At 51.8% G+C, this 20,077-nt stretch overlaps 1 protein-coding gene across 2 annotated transcripts in view; it reads right to left on the reverse strand.

The window, feature by feature from the left end:
- Positions 1-20,077, reverse strand: part of LOC140191653 (calpain-1 catalytic subunit-like) — a 46,397-nt gene that overhangs the window by 6,287 nt on the left and 20,033 nt on the right. Inside the window, exons 7-18 of one of the 2 annotated variants that reach the window (XM_072249254.1) lie at positions 18,562-18,633; positions 14,014-14,174; positions 12,828-12,997; positions 12,365-12,376; positions 11,708-11,919; positions 11,151-11,190; positions 10,623-10,688; positions 9,580-9,637; positions 9,332-9,396; positions 8,972-9,040; positions 2,768-2,846; positions 2,579-2,692 (exon numbers count right to left, since the gene is read on the reverse strand). In XM_072249254.1, coding sequence (XP_072105355.1) covers positions 2,579-2,692; positions 2,768-2,846; positions 8,972-9,040; positions 9,332-9,396; positions 9,580-9,637; positions 10,623-10,688; positions 11,151-11,190; positions 11,708-11,919; positions 12,365-12,376; positions 12,828-12,997; positions 14,014-14,174; positions 18,562-18,633 — 1,118 coding nt within the window. The remainder of the gene's footprint in view (positions 1-2,578; positions 2,693-2,767; positions 2,847-8,971; positions 9,041-9,331; positions 9,397-9,579; positions 9,638-10,622; positions 10,689-11,150; positions 11,191-11,707; positions 11,920-12,364; positions 12,377-12,827; positions 12,998-14,013; positions 14,175-18,561; positions 18,634-20,077) is intronic. The other variant, XM_072249263.1, reaches the window with a different exon arrangement.

Genomic DNA, 20,077 nt, shown 5'->3' on the forward strand with positions numbered 1-20,077 from the left:
TCGTAAATTTTTTGAATTGAATAAATTTATCCTATCAAGTCCTATTATATCCAATTTTTTTTCCAACCATCCAGAATTGATCAAGCTTTTCTTTTTTGGAAAATGAAGAGAATAACATGTTTTCATGATTTATTCATGGATAATTGTCTCATGTCTTTTGAACAGTTGTCTAATAAATATAATTTGCCCAGATCACATTTTTTTCCAGATATTTACAGGTTAGAAACTTCTTGAACGTTATTTTACCTACTTTTCCGATACCACATCAAACTGAAATTACAGAAAAAAATTTAGGTCTAAATCCATATCAGAAGAGTTTAATAGCAATTATTTATGATTTAAAAATGATAATATGTCTGGGTACATCTGATAAAATTAAGAATGAATGGGAAAAAGAACTTTAGGTATCTTTACCTATAGAGAAATGGGAGAAAATTCTCCAACTAGTTAACACTTCTTCAATGTGTGCTAGACACGCTTTGATACAACTTAAGGTGATTCATAGGACCCATATGTCCAAGGATGTTAGCTCGTTTTTATTGCCATATAAATCCTGTCTGTGACAGATGTAATTCTGAGGTAGCTTCCTTGACACATATGTTCTGGTCTTGCCCTCTTTTGGAAAAATATTGGAAAGACATTTTTGATATTTTGACATTATTTCAACACACATCAAAGTTGCTGGTGAACGCAGCAGGCTTCAATTTCCAGCACCTGCAGAATTCCTCTTGTTTGATATTACTTCAGTAGTTTTGCGTATTGATTTACAACCTCATCCTATTACTGCAATTTTTGGATTACCAGTGATGGAGTCTAATCATTTATCCCCTTCAGCTTCCTGTTTGATTGCATTTGTTACATTAATAGCTAGAAGATCCATTTTATTTAAATGGAAGGATTCTAATCCCCCTACTACATTTCAATGGTTTTCCCAAACCGTAACATGTTAACTCTTCTTCGATCTGTGCCAGTCACTCTCCAATTCAATTTAAAATTGTACATCATTACTATTTGACAAAGGAGAGACTGTCTAAAATGTTTCCTAATGTTGATAGTCAGTGTGATCGATGTAAAACCGAGACAGCTATATTGACACATATGTTTTGGTTCTGTTCTGTATTGAAACATTTTTGGAAATCTTTTTTCTCTACAATTTCTAAAGTTTTAAAAACTAATTTACAACCTATTAAATTGACAGTTCTGTTTGGTATAATCCCTCAATACATTCATAGTATTTCACTTATCAGACCAACATGTAATTGCATTCATTACATTATTGGCCAGAAGGGCGATTTTGTTGAAATGGAAAGATGCTTCTGCTCCTACTTTGATACAATGGTTCTCTCAGGTGATGCTATGTCTTAGTTCAGAGAAAATCAGAAGTCGAACTTTTGATCCTCAATTTGATTTTGAGAAAAGGTGGGGTTCATTTGCCCGCTACTATCATCTGATTTGAGTTAATCAAGATGGTTTCCTTCTGATTTTTGTTTACATGGATTTGAGTTGGCGGATTGATGTTTTTCTTTTATGGAAGCTTGTATGACGTATAGCTCTGGGGTTGTGCTCCCAATGGGGTTTTTATTGTTTTTTAAGTTAGTAGAGGTTTTCTTTTCATAGTTACCAGGGGTTCTTTTTTTTTCCTTTCTTTTTTTCATTCAAAAAATATTCTTAACACATTTTTTACTTATTATTGATATATCGCTTAGCTTTGTTAATCAGTTCTTTGCTAATTTAATTCTTCATTGTACATATTGACTTGATTACCTTAATGTATTTTTTGTTGATCTTTAATAATAATTAATAAAAAAGATTTGAAAAATGAAAACATTTAAACTTGGAAAAAAATTGGGAGTGGTACTATTGATCCTTCGGTTAAATTTGAAGAAACTTGGAGGCCATTTATTCAACATTTTCATATGATGTAAGTTGACCTTTTCCGAATCCTTTTCAATAACTTTTTGTTTGTGTATAGAGGAGTGGAGTTAATGACAAATAATGATTTTAACCGATGAAACATGGCAGCCCAGCTTTTGTTTTTTGTTCTGTTTTGTTTTTTTTTTAAGTGTAGGGGGTACTTTTTTGTATAAAACTTTTAAAATCTTTTTCATGTTGAGTTATTAAGAGGTTGGGAAGCTTAAATTACATATGTTTTTCGGAGTCTGTGTCTGTATACGCTAACCGTTATTAACGTAATCCCAATCTCTTTGTATCATTATCATTGTTATGTTTATCAATTCGAAACTTAATAAAAAAGATTGAGAAAGAAAGAACTAGAGTGCATATATTTAAGATGAGAAGGGAAAGAGCTAGTAGGAACTTGAGAGGCAATGTTGTCACTCAGCGAGTGATCAGAAATATGGGATGACCCACCAGAGGAAATTGTTGAAATTGAGACAGGTACATGGATACGAAAGGTTCAGAGGGATATGGGCCAAATGCAGGAAAATGGGTGACTTGCTTAGTGGGCACATCAGTTAGCATGAATGAGTTGGGCTGAACTACCTGTTTAAAATATTGGATGATTCTGACTGTGATGGGGAAGAGGGGAGTCTGGGCAGAGGGATAGGGGCTCACTTACTGATCATGGCTTCTAGTCTGACCAGGCAGGAGATGAAGTTGTCGAAGTCAACGGCTTCTCCATCAGCGTAACGCGACACGATGGCCTGGTGGATACGGTTGTTGATCTGGAATCCTGAAGGAGAGAGAGAGGTCAATGTTGGTTAGGGGTGGGGGTGGGGGTGTAGTTTGGGGAGATATGGGATATTACCTGCAGAGTCGAGGGCGAGCCGCATTTCATAGGAGCTCATTGTGCCCGACTGATCCAAGTCATAGTTTCTAAAAATACCCTGTGGGAAGAGAGAGAGAGAGAGTGAAGGAGGGGAAGAGAGAGAGAGAGTGAAGGAGGGGAAGAGAGAGAGAGTGAGAGATTGAGATGGCTTGAGAGAAAGATAGCGGGAGTGATAGCTCAGTTTGTGAGGGATGGTGTGGGAGGAAGAAGGGAGTGTGAGTGAGATCGAGAGATACAAAACGTGAGAGCGCGCTTGAGATGTGGAAGACATGGACAAGGAGATGAAGGGAAGGGTTTGGTGGGAAAGTGGAAGGAGAGGTTGAGGGTGGGGAAAGTGGAAGGACAGGTTGAGGGTGGGGGAAAGTGGAAGGAGAGGTTGAAGGTGGGGGAAAGTGGAAGGAGAGGTTGAGGGGAAAGTGGAAGGAGAGGTTGAGGGGAAAGTGGAAGGAGAGGTTGAGGGTGGGGAAAGTGGAAGGAGAGGTTGAGGGTGGGGGAAAGTGGAAGGAGAGGTTGAGGCTGGGGAAAGTAGGAGAGGTTGAGGGTGCGGAAAGTGGAAGGAGAGGTTGAGGGGGAATGTGGAAGGAGAGGTTGAGGGTGGGGGAAAGTGGAAGGAGAGGTTGGTGGGGGAAAGTGGAAGGAGAGGTTGAGGGTGGGGGAAAGTGGAAGGAGAGGTTGAAGGTGGGGGAAAGTGGAAGGAGAGGTTGAAGGTGGGGGAAAGTGGAAGGAGAGGTTGAGGGGAAAGTGGAAGGAGAGGTTGAGGGGAAAGTGGAAGGAGAGGTTGAGGGTGGGGGAAAGTGGAAGGAGAGGTTGAGGGTGGGGGAAAGTGGAAGGAGAGGTTGAGGCTGGGGAAAGTGGAAGGAGAGGTTGAGGGTGGGGGAAAGTGGAAGGAGAGTTTGAGGGTGGGGGAAAGTGGAAGGAGAGGTTGAGGCTGGGGAAAGTGGAAGGAGAGGTTGAGGCTGGGGAAAGTGGAAGGAGAGATTCAGGGGAAAGTGGAAGGAGAGGTTGAGGGTGGGGAAAGTGGAAGGAGAGGTTGAGGGTGGGGGAAAGTGGAAGGAGAGGTTGAGGGGAAAGTGGAAGGAGAGGTTGAGGGTGGGGAATGAGGAAGGAGAGGTTGAGGGTGGGGAAAGTGGAAGGAGAGGTTGAGGGTGGGGAAAGTGGAAGGAGAGGTTGAGGGTGGGGGAAAGTGGAAGGAGAGGTTGAGGGGAAAGTGGAAGAAGAGGTTGAGGGGAAGGTGGAAGGAGAGGTTGAGGGGAAGGTGGAAGAAGAGGTTGCAGGGAAAGTGGAAGGAGAGGTTGAGGGTGGGGGAAAGTGGAAGGAGAGGTTGAGGGGAAAATGGAAGGAGAGGTTGAGGGTGGGGAAAGTGGAGGGAGAGGTTGAGGGTGGGGGAAAGTGGAAGGAGAGGTTGAGGGTGGGGGAAAGTGGAAGGAGAGGTTGAGGGTGGGGGAAAGTGGAAGGAGAGGTTGCGGATGGGGAAAATGGAAGGAGAGGTTGCGGGTGGGGAAAGTGGAAGGAGAGGTTGAGGGGAAAGTGGAAGGAGAGGTTGAGGGGAAAGTGGAAGGAGAGGTTGCGGGTGGGGAAAGTGGAAGGAGAGGTTGAGGGGAAAGTGGAAGGAGGGGTTGAGGGGAAAGTGGAAGGAGGGGTTGAGGGTGGGGGAAAGTGGAAGGAGAGGTTGAGGGTGGGGAAAGTGGAAGGAGAGGTTGAAGGTGGGGGAAAGTGGAAAGAGGGGTTGAGGGGAAAATGGAAGGAGAGGTTGAGGCTGGGGAAAGTGGAAGGAGAGTTTGAGGGTGGGGGAAAGTGGAAGGAGAGGTTGCGGGTGGGGGAAAGTGGAAGGAGAGTTTGAGGGTGGGGAAAGTGGAAGGAGAGGTTGAAGGTGGGGGAAAGTGGAAGGAGAGGTTGAGGGTGGGGGAAAGTGGAAGGAGGGTTTGAGGGTGGGGGAAAGTGGAAGGAGAGGTTGAGGCTGGGGAAAGTGGAAGGAGAGATTGAGGGGAAAGTGGAAGGAGAGGTTGCAGGGAAAGTGGAAGGAGAGGTTGAGGGTGGGGGAAAGTGGAAGGAGAGGCTGAAGGTGGGGGAAAGTGGAAGGAGAGGTTGAGGGGAAAGTGGAAGGAGAGGTTGAGGGTGGGGGAAAGTGGAAGGAGGGTTTGAGGGTGGGGGAAAGTGGAAGGAGAGGTTGAGGCTGGGGAAAGTGGAAGGAGAGGTTGAGGCTGGGGAAAGTGGAAGGAGAGATTGAGGGGAAAGTGGAAGGAGAGGTTGCAGGGAAAGTGGAAGGAGAGGATGAGGGTGGGGGAAAGTGGAAGGAGAGGTTGAGGGGAAAATGGAAGGAGAGGTTGAGGGTGGGGAAGTGGAAGGAGAGGCTGAAGGTGGGGGAAAGTGGAAGGAGAGGTTGAGGGGAAAGTGGAAGGAGAGGTTGAGGGTGGGGGAAAGTGGAAGGAGGGTTTGAGGGTGGGGGAAAGTGGAAGGAGAGGTTGAGGCTGGGGAAAGTGGAAGGAGAGGTTGAGGCTGGGGAAAGTGGAAGGAGAGATTGAGGGGAAAGTGGAAGGAGAGGTTGCAGGGAAAGTGGAAGGAGAGGATGAGGGTGGGGGAAAGTGGAAGGAGAGGTTGAGGGGAAAATGGAAGGAGAGGTTGAGGGTGGGGAAGTGGAAGGAGAGGTTGAGGGTGGGGGAAAGTGGAAGGAGAGGTTGAAGGTGGGGGAAAGTGGAAGGAGAGGTTGAGGGGAAAGTGGAAGGAGAGGTTGAGGGTGGGGGAAAGTGGAAGGAGGGTTTGAGGGTGGGGGAAAGTGGAAGGAGAGGTTGAGGCTGGGGAAAGTGGAAGGAGAGATTGAGGGGAAAGTGGAAGGAGAGGTTGAGGGGAAAATGGAAGGAGAGGTTGAGGGTGGGGAAAGTGGAAGGAGAGGTTGAGGGTGGGGGAAAGTGGAAGGAGAGGTTGAGGGTGGGGGAAAGTGGAAGGAGAGGTTGAGGGTGGGGGAAAGTGGAAGGAGAGGTTGTGGATGGGGAAAATGGAAGGAGAGGTTGAGGGTGGGAAAAATGGAAGGAGATGTTGAGGCTGGGGAAAATGGAAGGAGAGGTTGCGGGTGGGGAAAGTGGAAGGAGAGGTTGAGGGGAAAGGGGAAGGAGAGGTTGTGGGTGGGGAAAGTGGAAGGAGAGGTTGAGGGGAAAGTGGAAGGAGGGGTTGAGGGTGGGGGAAAGTGGAAGGAGAGGTTGAGGGTGTGGAAAGTGGAAGGAGAGGTTGAAGGTGGGGGAAAGTGGAAAGAGGGGTTGAGGGGAAAGTGGAAGGAGAGGTTGAGGCTGGGGAAAGTGGAAGGAGAGTTTGAGGGTGGGGGAAAGTGGAAGGAGAGGTTGCGGGTGGAGGAAAGTGGAAGGAGAGGTTGCGGGTGGGGAAAGTGGAAGGAGAGGTTGAGGGTGGGGGAAAGTGGAAGGAGAGGTTGAAGGTGGGGGAAAGTGGAAGGAGAGGTTGAGGGGAAAGTGGAAGGAGAGGTTGAGGGTGGGGGAAAGTGGAAGGAGAGGTTGAGGCTGGGGAAAGTGGAAGGAGAGGTTGAGGCTGGGGAAAATGGAAGGAGAGGTTGAGGGTGGAAAAAATGGAAGGAGAGGTTGAGGCTGGGGAAAGTGGAAGGAGAGGTTGAGGTTGGGGAAAGTGAAAAGAGAGTTTGAGGGTGGAGGAAAGTGGAAGGAGAGGTTGAGGGGAAAGTGGAAGGAGAGGTTGCGGGTGGGGAAAGTGGAAGGAGAGGTTGAGGGGAAAGTGGAAGGAGAGGTTGAGGGGAAAGTGGAAGGAGAGGTTGAGGGTGGGGGAAAGTGGAAGGAGAGGTTGAGGGTGGGGAAAGTGGAAGGAGAGGTTGAGGGGAAAATGGAAGGAGAGGTTGCGGGTGGGGAAAGTGGAAGGAGAGGTTGGGGGAAAGTGGAAGGAGAGGTTGAGGGTGGGGGAAAAGTGGAAGGAGAGGTTGAGGGTGGGGGAAAGTGGAAGGAGAGGTTGAGGGTGGGAAAAATGGAAGGAGAGGTTGAGGCTGGGGGAAAGTGGAAGGAGAGGTTGAGGGTGGGCGAAAGTGGAAGGAGAGGTTGAGGCTGGGGAAAGTGGAAGGGGAGGTTGCGGGGAAAGTGGAAGGAGAGGTTGAGGGTGGGGAAAGTGGAAGGAGAGGTTGAGGGTGGGGGAAAGTGGAAGGAGAGGTTGAGGGTGGGCGAAAGTGGAAGGAGAGGTTGAGGGTGGGCGAAAGTGGAAGGAGAGGTTGAGGGAAAGTGGAAGGAGAGGTTGAGGGTGGGGAAAGTGGAAGGAGAGGTTGAGGGTGGGGAAAGTGGAAGGAGAGGTTGAGGGTGGGGAAAGTGGAAGGAGAGGTTGAAGGTGGGGGAAAGTGGAAGGAGAGGTTGAGGGGAAAGTGGAAGGAGAGGTTGAGGGGAAAGTGGAAGGAGAGGTTGCAGGGAAAGTGGAAGGAGAGGTTGCGGGTGGGGAAAGTGGAAGGAGAGTTTGAGGGTGGGGAAAGTGGAAGGAGAGGTTGCAGGGAAAGTGGAAGGAGAGGTTGCGGGTGGGGAAAGTGGAAGGAGAGGTTGAGGGTGGGGAAAGTGGAAGGAGAGTTTGAGGGTGGGGAAAGTGGAAGGAGAGGGTGGGGAAAGTGGAAGGAGAGGTTGAGGGGAAAGTGGAAGGAGAGGTTGCGGGGAAAGTGGAAGGAGAGGTTGCGGGTGGGGAAAGTGGAAGGAGAGGTTGAGGGTGGGGAAAATGGAAGGAGAGGTTGAGGCTGGGGAAAGTGGAAGGGGAGGTTGCGGGGAAAGTGGAAGGAGAGGTTGCAGGGAAAGTGGAAGGAGAGGTTGCGGGTGGGGAAAGTGGAAGGAGAGTTTTAGGGTGGGGAAAGTGGAAGGAGAGGTTGCGGGTGGGGAAAGTGGAAGGAGAGGTTGAGGGTGGGGAAAGTGGAAGGAGAGGTTGCAGGGAAAGTGGAAGGAGAGGTTGTGGGTGGGAAAAATGGAAGGAGAGGTTGATGGTGGGGAAAGTGGAAGGAGAGTTTGCGGGTGGGGAAAGTGGAAGGAGAGTTTGAGGGTGGGGAAAGTGGAAGGAGAGGTTGCGGGTGGGGAAAGTGGAAGGAGAGTTTGAGGGTGGGGAAAGTGGAAGGAGAGTTTGAGGGTGGGGAAAGTGGAAGGAGAGTTTGAGGGTGGGGAAAATGGAAGGAGAGGTTGCAGGGAAAGTGGAAGGAGAGTTTGAGGGTGGGGAAAGTGGAAGGAGAGGTTGCAGGGAAAGTGGAAGGAGAGTTTGAGGGTGGGGAAAGTGGAAGGAGAGTTTGAGGGTGGGGAAAGTGGAAGGAGAGGTTGCGGGTGGGGAAAGTGGAAGGAGAGTTTGAGGGTGGGGAAAGTGGAAGGAGAGTTTGAGGGTGGGGAAAGTGGAAGGAGAGGTTGCAGGGAAAGTGGAAGGAGAGTTTGAGGGTGGGGAAAGTGAAAGGAGAGTTTGAGGGTGGGGAAAGTGGAAGGAGAGGTTGCGGGTGGGGAAAGTGGAAGGAGAGTTTGAGGGTGGGGAAAGTGGAAGGAGAGGTTGCAGGTGGGGAAAGTGGAAGGAGAGGTTGCGGGTGGGGAAAGTGGAAGGAGAGTTTGAGGGTGGGGAAAGTGGAAGGAGAGGTTGCGGGTGGGGAAAGTGGAAGGAGAGTTTGAGGGTGGGGAAAGTGGAAGGAGAGTCTGAGGGTGGGGAAAGTGGAAGGAGAGGTTGCGGGTGGGGAAAGTGGAAGGAGAGTTTGAGGGTGGGGAAAGTGGAAGGAGAGGTTGCGGGTGGGGAAAGTGGAAGGAGAGTTTGAGGGTGGGGAAAGTGGAAGGAGAGGTTGCGGGTGGGGAAAGTGGAAGGAGAGTTTGAGGGTGGGGAAAGTGGAAGGAGAGGTTGAGGGTGGGGAAAGTGGAAGGAGAGTTTGAGGGTGGGGAAAGTGGAAGGAGAGGTTGCGGGTGGGGAAAGTGGAAGGAGAGTTTGAGGGTGGGGAAAGTGGAAGGAGAGTTTGAGGGTGGGGAAAGTGGAAGGAGAGGTTGAGGGGAAAGTGGAAGGAGAGTTTGAGGGTGGGGAAAGTGGAAGGAGAGGTTGAGGGTGGGGAAAGTGGAAGGAGAGTTTGAGGGTGGGGAAAGTGGAAGGAGAGTTTGAGGGTGGGGAAAGTGGAAGGAGAGGTTGAGGGTGGGGAAAGTGGAAGGACAGGAGTAGGGAAGGAGGGATCCTTGCCCTCTACACAACTTTACTCACCAGCCACTTGCGTATTTTGTTCCACATTCGCTGGAATTCCAGCAATCCCAAACGTCCACTGCCGTCTTTCTGTGTAGTTTGTGAAGGAGAGCTGAGAGTCTGTGATGGAGTGGGGTGGTGGGGGAGATGGGTTTTGGGGGGTATTTGGCAGAGATCGGGTTATTGGTTAAGGGGAAGCTGGGGCTTTGGGAGGTATTAGTCAAGGGGGAGACAGGGGATTGGGGTGTATTGGTCAGGGGCTGCTGATGTGAACAGGATCAGGGTAAGGTGTGAAGGGACACTGTAGTTTGAGGTCAGTCAGCGACCTTTCATTCCCCGCCCAGCCCAAATGGTCGGCGTGGTAATAGTGCTGAAGGATACATCCAGGAGGTTGACCATTCCTCGGCACGAGTCCATGCTGAAACCATCAGTCTTCAGGTCTCGGTCTGTAGGTGTGAAGAGAGCAGTCAGTGAGGGGGGGTGGGATCAGGTTATTTGGGGGAGGGCTATTACCATGACCCCTGAAATAATCAACTCTCATCCAGTGAGCATCTATGACAGTTTCGCCCTCTCCCCTCACTTCCCACCCATCCCATAACACCCCACCCATCACTACGGCCCCCACTCACGTTTCGACAAGACCCGGTTGAGGATGGTGCGTAGCTCGAAAACACTGATCTCCATGTCCTGTGGGGGTGTTGGGAAACAAGGTTAATCAGGGTCAGAGTTCAAGCTGGGTGGATGTGGTATAGTTATTCATCAAAGGTTGCCTGTTAAATAGAACCAGCACGAGAAGGGACTCTCCTCCCCTGTCCTAATCCACCCAGATGCCCACCACTCCCTCCCTGCCAGCCCATTCCCCATTCACCTCCTCCCCCACCACCACATGTCCTACTCCCATCTCCCTTCACCCCACACACAGAGAAAATGCTGGTGGAACGCAGCAGGCCAGGCAGCATCTATAGGAAGAAGTACAGTCGATGTTTCGGGCCGAGACCCTTCATCAGGACTAACTGATAGTTACTATCTCTTCTTTCAGTTAGTCCTGACGAAGAGTCTCGGCCTGAAACGTTGACTGTACCTCTTCCTATAGATGCTGCCTGGCCTGCTGCGTTCCACCAGCATTTTGTGTGTGTTGCTTGAATTTCCAGCAGCTGCAGATTTTCTCGTGTTTCCCTTCATCCCCTCATGTTCGATATCCCTCCATCCCTGTATCGAATAAACTGAGTGACAGGACCTCCCTGCTGTCTGTGGAGAGAATCCCACAGACACCCTTCTCCCTAAATGAAGATAGACATTCCTTCTCCTTTCCATCATGAATGGCCGGATTCTGTAACGGTGCCTTGGTCCTAGATTCTCCAGCTGACAGAACAACCTCCCCGCATGTCCCTGTTCAAACTGAGGACTAATTTGTAGGTTTTGATGTGATCTTCTCTTATTCTCTATAATCCAGAGCCACATAGTCTCAGTGCTGTTTGACCAGCTGAGTTCCTTCAGCAAGTTGTTTGTTGCTCCAGTCTCTTCAATCTCCCCTCAAGTGGTAAACCCACTATCTGTTGAATCTACACTGCAGTCCTTCCTTGGGTAAGGAGCCCAGAGCTTCCATTATACCTCAGATGCTTTCACAAGGACATTGTCTACTTAAGGTAGGCCACATGGACACATCACTCACTTCTCCAGCGAGCTGTCTAAACATGTTCTTGAAATTTTCATCAACATCATCTTCGCTAATTTCTTCCTGGAACAGAAGAAGCAAAGAAATCAGCACTACTGAGAATTCAGAACAAGAAATCAGTGAGAAATCAGCATTACTGAGAATTCAGAGCAAGCAATCAGTGAGAAATCAGCATTACTGAGAATTCAGAGGGAGAAATCAGTTTACTGGCATACACAGTTATGAATGTCATCCAAGTTTCAGGGTCGGTGGTTGGAGGTTGTGGCTGGGAAAAGTTCAAAGGCATTTTGAGAGGTTCAAGTTGATCGAGGAGTTTGGACAGGATCTGGCTTTGGGTCAAGAGGTCAGGTGGGCAGAGCTGGGCTAATTGGGTAGGATGGCTTACTGGGGCCAGAAATCAGACGAGAGGTTGGGCAGGCAGGTTGTGGATGCGGTCAGAGGTCGGGGACAGGAACAGAGGCTGAGTAGGTGGGTCGGAGATGAGCATCAGAGATTGGGCAGGTGGAATAGCAAATAGGTCCTTGCCTCATCTTCCAGGTCAGCGGTGATCGGGTTGTCCAGCTCCCTGTGACAGACATGGAAATGGTGAGGGGTTGGGAGTAGTTTATTGTTGAATACCCACACCAAATCTCCACCCACCAACACCCCCAAACCTCCCAGTAACAACCCCACACCCACCCAACATTTCCACAATCCTAGAAATCAGCTGATGCCCCTGGCAGTCTGACAGATGACCCAAATAGTTACCCCTGGGGAATGATGGGACTGACGATCTGACTGCTGAGGAGGCTCCCTCCTTCTGTCTTCCCCAGACATTGGGAAAAGGTGGAGAGACAGGGGGAATGGGGAGGTTGTGGTCAGAGGTGTGGGCTGAGAGATTTGCGTACATGAATGAGACGATCTCATGTTGATCTAGCTGATGGAACATCATGCTGGATGAGGAAGTGTCCCCCCTGCTCCTCCTCCCCTATCCCCTGCCTCCTCAACAATTTCCTAACTCCCTCCCTTTTGTCCTCCCCCCTCCTTCTTCCACACTCTGCCTCCCTGCTCCCTCTCCTTCTCCCCAACCCAGCCCTACTCACTCAGACTCGGCATGTTTCTCGGTGAAGACGCGGAGCACGAAGTCTGCCTCCTTGCTGGGTTCGAAGGTGGAAGGGACGATGATGTATTCGCCGGGTGGCAGGCGCTGCCGACTGCTTACCTCCCGCAGGTTGATGAAGGTCTCGGAACGGGCACACGAGCTGTGAGTTAGGAAGAAGTCCTTGCGCAGATGGACTTGGTGGGTGCCCCGGTACTGAGGAGAGAACATACAGTGAGAGCCCACACAGTACACTGCATGGGTACACCCCATACACACAGCATGGGGTGCATGTATAATACACATACACACACACGCAGGGTGCATGTGTACTGAATACACATCGCATGGGTATGTATACACCGTGCACATATACGTCATGGGTCACGTACATGGCAAACTCCACACACGGGGCACGGCGTGTATCACCACACACTGCGCACACACACACAATATGAAACCCTTGCACAGCACGCACACCACTGTTCACTCAGATCCACACACATACCCCTCACCTCCCTCTGCAGTTAGTGGGATGGGGGGGTGGTTATAGAGAGAAACAGAGTCAAAGGGACGTGGGGGGGGGGCAGAGACGCAGTTACAGAATCCCACCAAAAATTGATGTATCCCCCTAGTCTGGAGAGTAACCGACTTTACCAACCTCCTCTGGGACCTGTAAAAAGAGAGAGAGAGACAGGGTCAGAGGGGTGATGTACAGATCAGTGAGAGACTGCACACTGCCACAACCTTCATTGTTCATTCACAAAGGCTGGAATGGTCAGGCTCCAAACCCTGCACATGGCATAACTGGTGACGTGCTGAGAGGGTCTGGCCAGGGCTTTGGGTCAGGGGTTAAGGGTCAGAGATTACTGCGAATCTAGTGGTCAGGGTCACTGTGAGATGCAAACATCAGCGTGTAGTATAGGGTCAGTACGGGGTTACAGTCAACAGTCAGTGTGGGGTCAAGCCAGGGGTCAGTATTGGCATCCCTGGGTCAGGGGTCAGAGAGAGGTCGGATTCAGAGTAGGCCAGAGGCAAATGCACTGTACCAGGCTCAGTGGACAGTATGGGGTGCAAGGGTCAGTATGCAGGGCAGGGACAGGGTCAGTGGTCAAAATTCCTACCTCATACACGGCATAGCCAATAGTGTGCATGTCCTGTCCCTGGCGGCGGAAACGGCGACGGTCCTTCTGCATTAGGGCGCAGAGGAAGGTGCAGGCGACTTCGTCATCATCAGGATCGTCGTCCTCCTCCCTTAGGGTGATTTTAAACTGGGGGTTGATCCAGAACGTGGCTGCAGTGAAAGAAGGGGAGAGGGTGAGGGGGAAGGCGGAGACACCACGGCAGGGAAGGAGAGGGTGAGATGGGTAAGAGCGAGGGAAAAGTGAGATGGGCTGGGGAGGAGGGAGAAGGGAGCTGGATAATTGGGGGAAAAGTGAGATGGGCTGGGGAGGAGGGGGAGAGGGAGATTGGATAAGGGCGCGGGAAAAGTGAGAAGGGCTGGGCAGGAGGGGGAGAGGGAGATTGGATAAGGGCGAGGGAAAAGTGAGAAGGGCTGGGGAGGAGGGAGAGAGAGAGATTGGATAAGGGCGAGGGAAAAGTGAGAAAGGCTGGGGAGGAGGGAGAGGGGAGATGGATAATGGGGGAAAAGTGAGATGGGCTGGGCAGGAGGGAGAGGGGAGATGGATAATGTGGGGAAGTGAGATGGGCTGGGGAGGAGGGAGAGGGGAGATGGTGCACGTGGAGGAGAGGGGTTAATGGCAGGGTGGTGGAGGAGAGGGGGAGTTGGTGAGCAAGGGATAGGGTGGAATGAGTGGGGAAATGGGAGGGGACTGGAGGTGAGTGGGGGAAGCAAGAGTTGGGGCTTCCAATGGGTGAGAGCTGGGAAGTGGGTGAAGGGTGGGGGAGAAGCAAGGGAGGTGAGGGGCAAGAAGGTGGTCCGGGGAGGGAGTGAAGGTGGCAAGGAGGCAGTAGGCATGAGGGGACAGGGAAAGTGTAGGGGTTAGAAATATAGACGGTGAGGGGCAGCAGAGGATTAGACAGTGAGAGGGTGATGGGTAGACAATGAAGGGGAATAGAGCATGGAAGGAAAAAGTGATAAGGGTGTGGTGGGGAGGGAGTCTGTGTTTCTGTATTGAGGGACAGGACCCAGAAGCCCACCACACCCCCCAAACAACTCAGCCACCGAGTAGATCCAGAGTATGGGTCAATTTATACGATGACCTGGGTGATGGGATGTTCTGCTGTTTGGTCAGTGCATTGCAGCGTATCCCCAGTAAGGGTAGAGGTAGGGGGCTGGGACCCACTTACCTGGATGGTTACGACAGCCCCCTGCTGTGCTTCCTCGCCGCCACGAGCCGCTGAAGGTGGTTGCCTCCCATTTCTTCTGCTGGTCATCCTGCAGGGCGTCTGGGCTCAGGTTACATATCTCCAGGCGGGAGAACTGGCGCAGGAACTCCGAGAATGCCATCCTGAGACAGGCACCAACACCACGTCACACTCTGACCACAGGCTCCCAAACCAGGGCAGAGGGAACCCTGCACCATCTCACCTCATACCCAGGGTGAAGCTCCCTCTACACTGTCCCGACACACACTAGCAGAGTCAGACACAGGGTGAGCTCTCTCTACACTGTCCCGTCACACACCTGCAGGGTCAGAAACAGGGTGAGTTCTCTCTACACTGTCCCGTCACACACCCGCAGGGTCAGACACAGGGTGAAGTTCCCCTACACAATCCCGTCACACACCCGCAGGGTCAGACACAGGGTGGGGCTCCCTCTACACTGTCCCATCACACACTCTCGGGGTCAGACACAGGGTGAGCTCTCTCTACACTGTCCCGTCACACACTAGCAGGGTCAGACACAGGGTGAAGCTCCCTCTACACTGTCCCGTCACACACTAGCAGAGTCAGACACAGGGTGAGCTCTCTCTACACTGTCCTGTCACACACCTGCAGGGTCAGACACAGGGTAAGCTCCCTCTACACTGTCCCGTCACACACTTTTGGGGTCAGACACAGGGTGAGCTCGCTCTACACTGTCCCGTCACACACTCTCGGGGTCAGACACAGGGTGAGGCTCCCTCTACACTGTCCCGTCACACACTTTTGGGGTCAGACCAGGGTGAAGCTCTCGTTGCATGGTCCCATCACACACCTGCAGGGTCAGACACAGGGTGAAATTCCCCTACACTGTCCCGTCACACACTAGCAGGGTCAGACGCAGGGTGAGCTCCCTCTACACTGTCCTGTCACACACCTGCAGGGTCAGACATAGGGTGAAGTTCCCTCTACACTGTCCCGTCACACACCTGCAGGGTCAGACACAGGGTGAGCTCTCTCTACACTGTCCCATCACACACCTGCAGGGTCAGACACAGGGTGAAGCTCCCCTACACTGTTCCGTCACACACCTGCAGGGTCAGACACAGGGTGAGCTCTCTCTACACTGTCCCATCACACACCTGCAGGGTCAGACACAGGGTGAAGCTCCCCTACACTGTTCCGTCACACACTAGCAGAGTCAGACACAGGGTGAGCTCCCTCTACACTGTCCCGTCACACACTCTCGGGGTCAGACACAGGGTGAGGCTCCCTCTACACTGTCCCGTCACACACTAGCAGGGTCAGACACAGGGTGAAGCTCCCTCTACACTGTCCCGTCACACACTAGCAGGGTCAGACACAGGGTGAGGCTCCCTCTACACTGTCCCGTCACACACTAGCAGGGTCAGACACAGGGTGAAGCTCCCTCTACACTGTCCCGTCACACACTAGCAGAGTCAGACACAGGGTGAGCTCTCTCTACACTGTCCCGTCACACACTCTCGGGGTCAGACACAGGGTGAGGCTCCCTCTACACTGTCCCGCCACACACCTGCAGAGTCAGACACAGGGTGAGCTCTCTCTACACTGTCCCGTCACACACTCTCGGGGTCAGACACAGGGTGAGGCTCCCTCTACACTGTCCCGCAACACACTAGCAGAGTCAGACACAGGGTGAGCTCCCTCTACACTGTCCCGTCACACACTTTTGGGGTCAGACACAGGGTGAGCTCCCTCTACACTGTCCTGTCACACACCTGCAGGGTCAGACACAGGGTAAGCTCCCTCTACACTGTCCCGTCACACACCCACAGGGTCAGACACAGGGTGAGCTCCCTCTACACAATCCCGTCACACACCTGCAGGGTCAGACACAGGGTGAGCTCTCTCTACACTGTCCCATCACACACCCGCAGGGTCAGACACAGGGTGAGGCTCCCTCTACACTGTCCCGTCACACACTAGCAGGGTCAGACACAGGGTGAGCTCCCTCTACACTGTCCCGTCACACACCTGCAGGGTCAGACACAGGGTGAGGCTCCCTCTACACTGTCCTGTCACACACTCTCGGGGTCAGACACAGGGGTGAGCTCCCTCTACACTGTCCTGTCACACACTTTTGGGGTCAGACACAGGGTGAAGCTCCCCTACACTGTCCCGTCACACACTAGCAGGGTCAGACACAGGGTGAGCTCTCTCTACACTGTCCCGTCACACACTAGCAGGGTCAGACACAGGGTGAGCTCCCTCTACACTGTCCCGTCACACACTTTTGGGGTCAGAGACAGGGTGAAGCTCCCTCTACACTGTCCCGTCACACACCTGCAGGGTCAGACACAGGGTGAGGCTCCCCTGCACTGTCCCGTCACACACTTTTGGGGTCAGACCAGGGTGAAGCTCTCGCTGCATGGTCCCATCACACACCTGCAGGGTCAGACACAGGGTGAGGCTCCCTCTACACTGTCCCGTCACATACTTTTGGGGTCAGACACAGGGTGAGCTCCCTCTACACTGTCCCGTCACACACCTGCAGGGTCAGACACAGGGTGAAGCTCCCTCTACACTGTCCCGTCACACACTAGCAGGGTCAGACACAGGGTGAGCTCCCTCTACACTGTCCCGTCACACACTTTTGGGGTCAGACCAGGGTGAAGCTCTCGCTGCATGGTCCCATCACACACCTGCAGGGTCAGACACAGGGTAAGCTCCCTCTACACTGTCCCGTCACACACTAGCAGGGTCAGACACAGGGTGAGCTCCCTCTACACTGTCCCGTCACACACCTGCAGGGTCAGACACAGGGTGAGCTCCCTCTACACTGTCCCGTCACACACCTGCAGGGTCAGACACAGGGTGAGCTCTCTCTACACTGTCCCGTCACACACCTGCAGGGTCAGACACAGGGTGAGGCTCCCTCTACACTGTCCCGTCACACACTCTCGGGGTCAGACACAGGGTGAGCTCCCTCTACACTGTCCCGTCACACACTCTCGGGGTCAGACACAGGGTGAGGCTCCCTCTACACTGTCCCGCCACACACCTGCAGAGTTAGACACAGGGTGAGCTCTCTCTACACTGTCCCATCACACACCTGCAGGGTCAGACACAGGGTGAAGCTCCCCTACACTGTCCCGTCACACACTAGCAGAGTTAGACACAGGGTGAGCTCCCTCTGCACTATCCCGTCACATATACCTGCAGGGTCAGACACAGGGTAAGCTCCCTCTGCACTATCCCGTCACATATACCTGCAGGGTCAGACACAGGGTGAGCTCTCTCTACACTGTCCCGACACACACCCGCAGGGTCAGACACAGGGTGAGCTCCCTCTACACTGTCCCGTCACACACCTGCAGGGTCAGACACAGGGTGAGCTCCCTCTACACTGTCCCGTCACACACTTTTGGGGTCAGACCAGGGTGAAGCTCCCTCTACACTGTCCCGTCACACACTTTTGGGGTCAGACCAGGGTGAAGCTCTCGCTGCATAGTCCCATCACATACTTGCAGGGTCAGACACAGGGTGAGCTCCCTCTACACTGTCCCGTCACACACTCTCGGGGTCAGACACAGGGTGAGGCTCCCTCTACACTGTCCCGTCACACACCTGCAGAGTTAGACACAGGGTGAGCTCTCTCTACACTGTCCCATCACACACCTGCAGGGTCAGACACAGGGTGAAGCTCCCCTACACTGTCCCGTCACACACTAGCAGAGTTAGACACAGGGTGAGCTCTCTCTACACTGTCCCATCACACACCCGCAGGGTCAGACACAGGGTAAGCTCCCTCTGCACTATCCCGTCACATATACCTGCAGGGTCAGACACAGGGTGAGCTCCCTCTACACTGTCCTGTCACACACCTGCAGGGTCAGACACAGGGTGAGCTCCCTCTACACTGTCCCGTCACACACTTTTGGGGTCAGACCAGGGTGAAGCTCTCGCTGCATAGTCCCATCACATACTTGCAGGGTCAGACACAGGGTGAGTTCCCTCTACACTGTCCCGTCACACCCCCGCAGGGTCAGACACAGGGTGAAGTTCCCCTACACTGTCCCGTCACACATTTTTGGGGTCAGACCAGGGTGAAGCTCTGTCTGCATGGTCCCATCACATACTTGCAGGGTCAGACCAGGGTGAAGCTCCCTCTATACCAGGGGTTCCCAACCTTGGGCCCACGGACACTATGCTTAGTGGTATTGGTCCATGGCATAAGAAAGGTTGGGAATCCCTGGTCTACACTATTCCATCACACACTCCCAGGGTCAGACACAGAGTAAACATTTCTCTACAATGTCCCATCACAAACTCCAGAGATCAAACACAGAGTGAAACTCCCTTTATACCATCCCATCACAAACACCCAGTGTCAAACACTGACTGAGGCTAAGTGAGACAGCCCCTTCTGACCACCACCCAGATTTTATTAATTCCCAACCCCACAGGAGGATGCCTTGAATGCCCTACCCTCCTCTCACGCATCTCTCCCTCATCCCCACTGCCCCCCACGCCAGTCCACACTGCACTCACCAGAACTCCCCATCCTCCATTTGTACCATCCCGTCCCGCTCCTCGGGGTCGATGGAATCCCATTCCGAGGAACTGTGGACAACAGATTTGGGAGAGTCAACAGGAAACAGCAGTCTCAGCCCGGATCTGATCCCCATGACCTACACCACTCTGATGCAAGTGTCCTGCCCCACCCTAGCTGATCTATGTGACCTGAACTGTCCGAACCCATCCATGCTTTCTAACCCACCCAATCTGATCTGTATGATCCACACTGGCTACTGATCTGCTCCAGTCCACAAGATTCTCCCTGCCCAATCTGAACATCACACCAAGGATTCGGTATGCCATCTAGAACTTTGACAAACTTGTACAGATGCACGGTGAGGGGTATTCCGACTGGCTGCATCACTATCTGGTATGCAAACACCGATGCCCTTGAAAGGAAAAACCTACAAAAAGTAGTGGATATGGTCCAGTCCACCAAGGGTAAATCCCTCTCCACCACTGAGCAGAGTGTTGTTACAGGAAAGCAGCATCCATCAGGGTCCCCCACCATCCAGGTCATGCTCTCTTCTTGCTGTTGCCATCAGGAAGAAGACACAGGAGCTTCAGAACCCACACCACCAGGTTCAGGAACAGTTATTACCCCTCATCCATCTGGCTCCTGAACCAGAGGGCATAACTTCACTCGCCCCTGCAATGAATTGATCCCTCAAACTTTCAAGAATTCTTCAACTTATGTTTTCAATATTTATTGCTTATTTATTTATTTTTAAATTCTCTTCGTATTTGCATCTTGTTGTCTTTTGCACATTGGTTGTTTGTCTGTCTTTGCTGTGTGCAGTTTTTCACTGTGTGCGTTTATTTCTATTTACTGTGAATGCCCCAATTAAATGAATCTCACAATTGTATAAGGTGACAGATATGTACTTTGATAATAAATTTACTTTGCACTTTCTTGACCTGTTCCATTTAATCCATTCTGCTAATCCAATCAGGCACGCTCTGATCCAGTCCAATCCCCTCAGCCCTGATCTCCAGCCCTTTGGTGCCTCACCCTCATTTCCCTTGTTCCCCGATTCAGCCAATTCATCATGGACACAACCCCCTCGTACCAATGGTAGTACCTAGAGAAGACACTGCCTCTAGGAGGCAACATCCGTCAAAGAGCCCCACCATCCGGACCACGTCATCTTTTCACAGCTTCCATCAGGCATGAGGTACAGAAGTCTGAAGTCTCACACCACCAGGTTAAAGAACAGTTACTTTCCTTCAGTCATTCGTTTCCTGACCCTAGTCGCCATAGTTTAGTAATACTTTGCACTAGGATGGACTTGGTGATATATTTTTTGTCAACGTTTTTGTTCTAATTGTGTTCCTTTCTGTAAAAAATTGTTTAATTTGTTTTTCTTGTGAAAGCCGCTTATATAATGCTATGGGTCTGTGAGTTGGTTTTTATTGCACCTGTGCATACTTGTACTTGTGCACGACAATAAAACTTGACTTTGGCCCCTACGCACACCAAGACCCCTGA

Source organism: Mobula birostris, chromosome 2 (assembly GCF_030028105.1).
Source record: "Mobula birostris isolate sMobBir1 chromosome 2, sMobBir1.hap1, whole genome shotgun sequence".
Lineage (NCBI taxonomy): Eukaryota > Metazoa > Chordata > Chondrichthyes > Myliobatiformes > Myliobatidae > Mobula > Mobula birostris.